Here is a 9,925-nt window from a genome sequence, read left to right as displayed (position 1 = left end):
ACTCAAATAACATTTTTTACCTGAGTGCAGTAGCTGAACTAGAATATTTTATATTGGGGAAGGGAGGGCAGCCAGAAGACTTTGAAAGGGTGGCAAATAAGAACAGCAGATTGGAAGGCCTTTACAGGTAAAAGGATCATAAACACATATTTCAAACATTTTAAATTTGTTAATATTAAAACAACAGTACTTTTAACTGAGGTGCTGTTACCATTGCTTGAATTTCTTAATCTTTGAAAATTATTTTTCTAATGTTGACTCAAAAGTTGGGGGGCAGCAGCCCCCCTTGGGTCACCCTAGCTTTGCCCCTGCTGGAGTGCATTCGTTAAAAACAATAATGATATTTAGGAAAAAAATCATTTAAACAAAACTTGTAAGAATAACTGTACTGCTTCTTGAATTTTGATGTGAATACGCTCCCTAAATAAATTATTCTAGTGTTTATCGCAGCAGATTGGTTACTTTAGGAACCACTGAACACGTCAGAAAAAATATCAAAGTGAGACATCTTTTTTTTTAAATCAAAGTGAGACATCGCTGTATTTCTCTCGATCTGTTTTATGAACCGACAGCGACGCCGACGTCCGCAATGACGTCATCAGTCGGTGGGCGGAAAAGCGGCTGTGTTTGGGGGGGACTGGAGATAACGCAGAACCGGTGTTTTTCAGGAGAACCGGAGGAGGGGGGCGAACGTCGAGGTTCGTCTGCGCCTGAAACATGGCGCTTCCCGCCGGGCAGACAGGCCTGCAGCCGAACAGAGGCGCCCCGAGCGGCCACAGCGTTCCCTGCGAAAACAACATTGACATCGACGAGAAAGAGTTGGAAAACATCACAAAGAAGCACCGCGAGGACGACGCGACGGCGCTGCCGCTGCACTCTCCCTGGACGTTTTGGCTGGACAGGTACTTTGTTCCCTTCTTCGCCTTCTTCCGCCTCGTCTCCGGGTTCAAAGAGTCGGGGCATTGTGGGAGGGGTGTTGGGGAGCAGACATCATCTGAGGCCAGGGCTCCTCTGAAGGCCTCAGGGACCCGTTGCGTTTCGCTTGACCTTCTGTCGAGGAAAGACCAAACGATCCGTCCACGAACGTCTCACCCCGGTTTAACCCGAACTGTCCGATGACACGCCACCATCAAGCAGGGAGAGGGGCTCACTTTTGACAGACTTTAAATGTTTTTATTATTATTTTTTATTTTTATTTTTTATAATTCCATGCCGCTTTTTAGGGTTTACTTGGATTAAAGTTATTCTTCGAGGTTCAGTGAATGCATCACATACATACTTCAGTTTTTGGAAACTTCTAGAAATAGCTGCTTAGATTTTACACACACGCACATAAAATTTGCAGGGTATAAAATAATAAAAATAAATCAAATTCAGGGCCATTATGTCACGTGATATTGATGGTCATGACGTCGGCACACAGATTTTTCTTCACATTTAGAAAATAGTTTGAGGCAGCAAATACTGAATGTTCAGTAAGTGTTTAGGACCCAACTGTCTCTAGAGGACATCCATGGAAACTTATGTGATAAAGTTGGAACAGACATTTGTTAGAACAAAATCACCAATGACTCAAAAATAAAAATAAAATGAAACTTTAAACAACATAAAAGTTTTACCTATAGGAGTTGATACTCTTTCAAGTACTCGAAGTTAGTCAGTTGTTATAAATTTATTTTTAAAATAAAAAAAATAAATAAATAAAATTCAAGATATAAAACTGAAGTGCCTCTATGATTGATCCCTGAGGAACTCCCAGGGTTTTGTTTTTCGTTTTTTTTTTTTTGTGTAAACGTACACCATTGCTATGAATTTTTTGCAGTAAGTGAATATTTTGGGGGAAAAAACATCCTCATTTCAAGTCTAAAAGACTGATCTTGTTCGCATGTTTACAAAAATGGGTCGAATGATTAAAAAAATGACAATTACATTTGACATTACAACTCCCAGTAGTTTATCATAATCAACAATTTAGACTGTAAAAATTATAAACGATTGTATTGTCACTACTTAATTTTGCCTGAACTTGCCTAGTCAAAAACAAGAAGGAAGAGCAGATTGTGGTTAGCCTTTTTACACTGTAGCTTTGGTCCCAGTTCTCTACATGCTTCCAACTACTGTAACTCAGTCGTTTACGCAATCACCGTAAATCGATATGAAAAGCTGCTATTTTCTCCGCGTCAGAATCGGTGGATTCACTTTGATCATGAACGGTGGAGGAGAGTGTGCAGGGGTTGACATAGCCCAGAAATTTGCACTGGCCCACAGGGCCAGTAGTTTTTGAAAGTTACTGGCCCGACACCGCGCACAGCGAGACCCGCCGCTCCGCAGGTGCTTGCAACTTTAGGGGGGTCCGGGGGCATGCCCCCCCGGAAAATTTTAATATGGTGCAATTTGGTGCATTCTGGTGACATCTAGCACTTATTTATACACTTTTTAATGACTAAAAATAGAGCATATCAAACTTAAATCTGCTCTAGTCTGTTTCAGATGTTTTGAAGAGAGCGCTGCAGTGTAGTAGTTAACACTAGTTAAGAAGTTTTCATGCTGCTTCTAATCACTGCTATTTCACATTTGTTCCTAATCAATAGTTAAGAAGTTTTATTGACTTTTTTGCCCTGACTGCCTTAAAGTTCTGCTTTTTGTTACTGTTAACTAGAAATACTTACTGCTTACAGTGTTGTAAAGAAAAACAAAATTAAGTAGTTTGACCTTATACTTGAGTTGCCTTTGATTCTTTGACATTCAGCTTAAAGCTTAGTGCATACAGTTTCATCTTCAATGCATTCATTAAATATCTTGCTGTCCATAGCACTAATTCCACCCGTCACTCCATCTAACATATTCCTATCTATTCCTGCCATGTCTTCCACATCTCTGACATGCTTCAGTCTCTCTTCAGTGACGGTGTTGGATTTATGATCATCGCGGTGAAAAACCACCAGGGGGCGCGCTGATATGTGTGTCAGTTTAAATATATCTGCCTAAAATGTAATAATAACCCACTGGCTTGTTCCTTCGTTGTTGCTGTTTAACATTGTTTAGTATTGAATTGTTACATTCAATAAAGTTTGAAAAAAAAATTGAGTGAGCGCGTGCCGCGTGGTGCTCGGCAGTGACAGCCGCACGCGCAGGCGGGAGAGGAGGAGAAGAGTGATAAAAGGTTTCCCATAGAAACCCTTGAAGTCTGAACACAGGACTAGCAGAAAAAGTGAATTATAAAGACGAGGTAAATCTACACGTTTTCGCAAAATATACTTTATTGTAAAAGGTGAAAAATGTATTAATTGTTAGATATTTTAGTGGCCCGAGCGGACAAGTAAAAAATAAAGTCTTGTGGTCCGTACTGCTCGAAAAACAGGACCGGGCCAGCGGACAAATGGCTATGTCGAGCCCTGGTGTGTTACCAGGGTTATATTCACTGTTAAAGGGTTAACGTATAGTTCAATTTCAGGCTTTTTTTTTTTTTTTTTAATTAATCTTATATGTTTCTAGGTTTACATAATGCAAGAATGTAACTTTCCAATAATTCAAACCTCTTCTTGCCACGTTGAACCTGAGAACCCCTCTGAGGTCAGAGGTAGCGGTCTCGGAGTCTGATTCGGAACCAGGTGCATTTTCTTGGATAGAAATCAGTAAATCAAACGTCACTTTTGAGGGATCTGATTGGTCAGTTTATAATTTTAATAACTTATATTCCAGCAGAGCAAGAATGGTTATTCTGACAAATGTAATGATTGAGTAAAAGCTGTTTGTTTCTCAATGGATTTTGGAGCCACTTCCTGTTTGGAATGTGAGAGTCAACAGATCCTCCTCATGGTTTGGAGGTAGAAAGCAAACAGGAAAACTTTGGTCCTCTTGAGGTTGAGTCTTCGCTTCAGTGTGAATGCTGGAGGGAGAATTGAAGGTCTGCAGCTGCAAGATCTTATTCTGTTCTGCAAAGGAAAACATCATGGGTGCGCCGAAGGACACCCTAAATAAAACCCAAACAGCGGAGCAGCAACTGTAAAGTCCCACTCCGATACTCTCTTAACTTTATTTTCATTCTTTTAACTCTGATTATGCAGTTTTTAGCCAAAGTTCAAAGACCTGTGTTGTTTTCTAGGACATAGTTTCTGCAGAGCAGCAGTTGTTCATCAGAAACTGAGTTGTGGGTGGAACTGATGGCACCGAGGAACCCCGCTCCCCCCTTCCCCTCCCTTTGTGGAGCAGGGAGCGTTTTATTGTCTACATCACCTCTTTTTCAAATGACATTTTTTCTCATTTTTCTGATTTGCAACAAGTAAAGAAGTAATCAAATGTAGTTTTTAGCTTTATTTTCTTTATATCCATAATCAGAAAAAAAATGCCAAATGAACATGTTAACACCAAAACCACCATTATCATAGGAGGGGGGGTCTTTTCCCCGTCCTTCAATTATCCATTTCTTTAAACTCATGCATAGATTAAAAAAAATCCAGAAAGTATGATTTTTGTGGATCAAAAATGTTTTATTTTAAGGGAGACAGTTTAGCATTCGAGTCAAGTTTCTCACATAATCTTAATGTGACGTCATCCGATAAGGACTATGAAGTTCTGTTGTTCACACCAGTTCAAAAATCAGCAGCTCTTCCTTTTTCAGAAACATTGTACGACCTTTTATTAGTTTTAGTCCCTGATTGGTCGACCTTTTACCATGTGATGACGATCGGTTTAATGTCATCAGCAGCACGGCTGATTTACAAATGAAAATGAGTTGTGTGTGGAAGCCGCTTTAAAAAAAAAAGAGCGATTTTGTGCATCGATCAAACACTTGTGGTTTCAGATGACGGTGGCACATCCTTCATAAATTCCTCACCTGAGCTCTGCACCTTCACTTGATTGTTCTGCAGAAACAACTTTTATCAGAAAGTCAGAAAGTTTTAAGATGACTTCACCTTTCATCCGATCTAGTTTGGAGATGATCCAATTGTGACCTATAAAAAAAACAAAAAAATGCTCCTATTTGATTGAAACATGATTAGTTTTTCTATGTATCCAAAATGTGTTGAATGCATGAATTAGATCTGTCTGCAACCTTCAAAAGCTCATGTTTGTTTTAAACGTTCTGCTTGTCTGATGAACGAATGATTTAAAATGATGTAACATATGTAGCAGGACACCGTTTATCTGCTCCAGTCTGAACCGATGGTCCTCCTGGTGTTGCAGGTCGTTACCGGGGACGACGGCAGCGGAGTGCGAATCCAACCTGAAGAAGATCTACACGGTGCAGACCGTTCAGGTGAGTCTGAAGGAGGGTTCTGATCAGGCAGCCACCAGGAGAGCATTTCAGAACTGGACTGTTGCATCACGAGTGTTTGGAGGTTAAACAAACGTGAGGAGAAAGCAAACAAGCTAGGACGTCTTTTGAAGGCCGCAGACTGCAGCTGTCCAGAGGAGGCGCTGTGGAGCTGGATTCAGTTTTCACTTCTTTGACAGACGCCGTTGAAGAAACGGTCCAAGAAGAGAAGATTTTAGGTCCACATCCCAGACTCTCCTAGAACAGATGCTAGGATATGTTTAATCTAATTCCATTTAATTTTTGGAAAGTGAAAGTTTTTACTATTTAGCGTCTATTCTGGTTAAGGAAAGTTAACAGATTGACTTTAAACTAGAGTAAAATGAATGTTTTTATTTATTTATTAGATTTAAATGTTGTTGCTATTGACCATCACCTTCTTAAAAGCTTTGTTTCACATTTAAACATAACAGCACCAGTGTAACCTGTTGCTATGGCAACTTCACCTGTCTCATTTGTGTTCTTTTTTCTTGTTTTCTTTTAAGCTTCATAAAAATCAGCAAAAACATTTTCCCACATTTTTCTGAGGCACAAAGTTTTGATTGACTTCTGAGTTTCTCTGAAATTTGCTGTATTCTGCTGTAAATCTGTTCTCTGATCTCGTTTGTGAATCTTGGGTAATTACTTTATAAACGTGGTTATCCGTGGAGCTTTTCTGACCTCACAAAGATGGCTGCCTCACGTGGGAGCACGGTCTGCCCAGCAGGTGGAGTGAGTGAAGTTTTGCGTTTTGTGTGCAGACGTTCTGGAGCGTCTACAACAACATCCCTCCGGTCACCGCCCTGCCGCTGAGGTGCAGCTACCATCTGATGCGCGGGGAGCGCAGGCCGCTGTGGTGAGGCGCCATCCACGTTACCCGCCGTCTGATCTGAACCAAAACCTTTGTTGGCACGTTTGAAGAGCTGGTTAGCGCTGTGCAGGTTCACTATTCATGTGGATTTAAAAAAAATCCTAAAACCACTTCGGTTAAGTTATGAAAAGTTCCAACATAGTTTTTACTCTTTTCATAACTGAACTAAGAAGGAACTTTCATTTAAAAAAAATTTTGAATAAAGAAACACCACATTGCCTTTTAGATAAAGTTCTGATTTTTTTCTTTGTGTTTAAACATCCTCCAAGTTCGGCACATTTACAGCTTTCCAGAAGGATCAGAACCTTTGACCGGATATGAGAACCGGACTGAGTCAGTGACGTCACTCAGAGAAACCAGCTTCACTGAAATTCAGTCAATTCAGTCTCCGATACGAACGCTGCCATGTTGGAACCAGAAGTCAGTAATCACTGATAGAGTCCGTTTGAGTCCATGTTTCTATGGCAACCACTCTCACCAATCGGGAGCCAGCTTGTTGGAAGGCCCCACCCCCAACACTTGAAAGCAGGCTCGGGAGAATCGGAGAGTCCGACGTGAGACCACAGAACTTTATTGGGGCATCCGATTGGCCGGTTTATTGCTTTAATGACTTCATTAAAATAAATTAGGATTAGCAAGAACGTGTTAAAAAATGTAGCAGAGTAAGAATGGTTATTCTGACAAACAGAATGACAGAGTGAAGCTGTTTGTTTCTCTATGGGATTCTGGGTACTTCCTGTTTGGAAAGCGAGGGGGAGGGGGAGGGGTCACTCAGTCCAGTTCATGGTCTGAACACACCTGATACAGGAAACCAGCTGGGTGGAGCCAGACCAGATCTAGATGATCTCAAAACCAGACGTAGATCTGTGCAGCTGAACCATTCAATACAGTTTAATATTTACCAACAACAAAGCAGAAATATTATCAGTAAAGAATCAGGATTTCTAGAAAAGTCTGTAACTTAACCTGATGGCATCATGTTAAATATTTGAATAGCTCATGATGCTTTATTTAGATTTTTGACTGAACCTGTTCTGCAGGGAGGAGGAGAGTAATGCAAGAGGAGGAGTGTGGAAGATGAAGATCCCTAAAGAAAGCAGCGTAGGTGTAGTCCTCCACTTCCAACCATCCATCCCATCACACGGAGGTGCAGCGGAGCCACTGACCGCTTTCTGTCTCCTCCAGGCCGCCGTGTGGAAGGAGTTGTTGCTCGCCACCATCGGGGAGCAGTTTGCAGATTACTGCGCCATTGGTATGGACTACAGAAACCCTTATTTAATAGGAAGTGATGCCTTTGCTAACCGTATGGTTTCCTAGACGACGAGGTCGTCGGCGTGAGCGTCAGCGTTCGAGATCGGGAGGATGTCGTACAGATTTGGAACAGCGAGGCGTCGCTCGCCAACGAAGCAAATATCCTGGGGAAAGTCTATGAGCTGCTGCCGTCCATATCCTTTAAAGCAGTTTTTTATAAATGTAAGGAGCCCTTTTCTGCTTTAGTAGAACAAAGGTGACATCAGTGCACGCCACCAACACTACAAGAATATGCTAAAATGATTTTGTTTTCATGCTAGAATCGGGTTTATGATGTGGAAAAAATACTAGTTTTGTATTTGACATGAAAAAGAGCGACTGTTAGAACTAGATTACACTTTAGTAGAGGGCGCTGTTCTCCGTTTGCAACACATTGCTAACCTAAAGTGTCGCATATCGGCACAAAGCTGCTTTTCTCTGCGTGGAATCATGTTAACTGCGTAAATTTTGGGTAAATAAGAGTTACGGAAAGAACGTCAACATTGGAGCTAAAGCTCTAGTGTTGAACCATGACACTACTTTAGGCACCAAAGTCCCGCTCACACTGCACATCATGACAACAAGAAAATAAACAAATTGTGTTGTATTCGGCTTAAAATGGAGGTAAAAGTAATCGTCTTTTTTAACAGGCGTTTAAGTTGCTGAGGAAAATTAATATATGGACTTTAAACTAGAGAAAGAAGAAAAATGTTTTATGCATTTATCAGCCTCAAATATGAAAAAAAAATATTGTTGCTATGGACCATCACCTTATCAGAAACCTGTTACCGTGGCAACCATTGTATAATCAGCACAAGATGGCATAGTTGTACTGAATCCGTTTTAGTGTCGTGTTATACTTTTCAAAACAAAAATGTTGGTTGCTAGGGAGAATTTCAAAGCTTACTTTAAGGCAGAGGCACAAAAATCTGTACAAATATTTATCAACTGCAGACATTCCAAAAATCCGATGGTTGTTATGGACTATGACTCTCATGGAGGCTGCCTAATGCTTCACTTTTTCCACAATACATCAACAAAATGTGATTTCATTCGGTCAAATATGTTTGGACTCTAACCAATCTGTGGGACTCTTTCAGCTCACATGGAGCATCACGCCTTTGAAGGAGGACGCTCGCGGCATTAGACTTTTTTTTTTCCTTCTTTTAATCTGAACTTTTCATCTGCCTTGATGTAAAAGGCAAATTAGTCAAAATACATTATTTTTACTTTCTCACAATGAAATGTTACCAATATATTTTTGTAGTTTTGAAGGACCGACACCTGGTTTGGTCCCGACGTGCGCCTGAGCTTCTGCACCCCCCCCCCCCCCCTCACCCCCACCACGGAGGACGCACATTTTTACCTGCTGAAGGTGTTGAGGGCATCAGGATCCTGTCAGCCTCTGGGGCACTGAAGCACTTTGCTGCTGTTGTCTAATAGTTTTATTTTTAACAATGAACTGTGTAAAGCTGCCTTAAATTCATGTGGAAATCCAGCCACCTTTTTAGCCAGAATGTAGAGGATCCTGTCTTGTTGTCTGCAGTCTGCGCTGCATGCAGGAGATCCGGCACATTTCCCTGCACAGCGTGTGCCGCTCTCCCTGTCATTCGTGTCGCAGCATGTTTCTTCTCAAGTGAATTTGCTCACACAGACTGTGTGCTCGGCTTTTAGAGGAACATTCAGGGGGGGGGGTCACCCTTTTGGGAGTTCTTAAACCCCGTTAATGATGTTCCTGTGTGGGCTAAACTCCAACCCTCTGGTGTTTTGTGTCGCACCAATTTCCTAGTTCTAACTTCTTAGACTTAATGAGAAATGGTCTTTTGTAAACACGATTTGTGTCTTCAGTGACGTGTACAAATTCAAACTGAAAATAAAGTTACAGGTTTTGCTTTTATCTTTGTGAGCATTTGTGACGTAATTTATGACCCGAGAGAATAAAATCCTCCACTGATAATCATTTTATTCCAGGATCAAATGAAAACGTGGTGAAAAGGTCGCCCTCTGTCGTCCTATTTGGGCATTACAGCTTTGTAGATTTGCATTATTGTTTACTGATTTGCCTATTGGACATGTTAAACAAATTTGCATTTTAAAAAGAATAATTAGTGACCTTTGAATAAACTAAAGTCTAAACAAAGTCTAAACATTTGTCAGCTTGTTTTTTTTTTTTAGAAACTGCCTGAATAAAAGTAAATTTGACCTCAAAAGATTTTTAAAAAACTACATGTATTTTGACTTTTTTTTTGTATTTTACTTGATAATCTCGTGTTTTTGTCTCTTTGATCCACTAAATATGAAAAAGTAGCAAATGCACTGTAAACCAACCAGCTAGAGCATATATAGTTGGCCTTAAAAACCTTTTGCAAAATATTTTTGTGATGCCTCTTGTAAAGCGTCCCATGTCCTTTTAGGAGGTGCCAGAGTCATTTCCAGTCAATTTAGACTTGACTGAGTACATTTATATA

General features: G+C 40.6%; 1 protein-coding gene across 1 annotated transcript; it reads left to right on the top strand.

Moving 5' to 3' along the window:
* Positions 1–591: 591 nt before the first annotated feature.
* On the top strand, positions 592–9,354 carry LOC101161551 (eukaryotic translation initiation factor 4E type 3). The gene is made up of 7 exons (XM_004068927.4): positions 592–902; positions 5,188–5,260; positions 6,058–6,152; positions 7,208–7,268; positions 7,353–7,419; positions 7,485–7,640; positions 8,558–9,354. Exons 1-7 carry the CDS (start codon positions 718–720, stop codon positions 8,602–8,604), a joined length of 684 nt encoding a protein of 227 aa, XP_004068975.1. The 5' UTR covers positions 592–717; the 3' UTR covers positions 8,605–9,354.
* The last annotated feature ends 571 nt before the right edge of the window (positions 9,355–9,925 follow it).

This window comes from Oryzias latipes, chromosome 5, assembly GCF_002234675.1.
Source record: "Oryzias latipes chromosome 5, ASM223467v1".
Taxonomy (NCBI): Eukaryota; Metazoa; Chordata; class Actinopteri; order Beloniformes; family Adrianichthyidae; genus Oryzias; species Oryzias latipes.
This window is presented reverse-complemented; position numbering and strand designations above follow the sequence as displayed.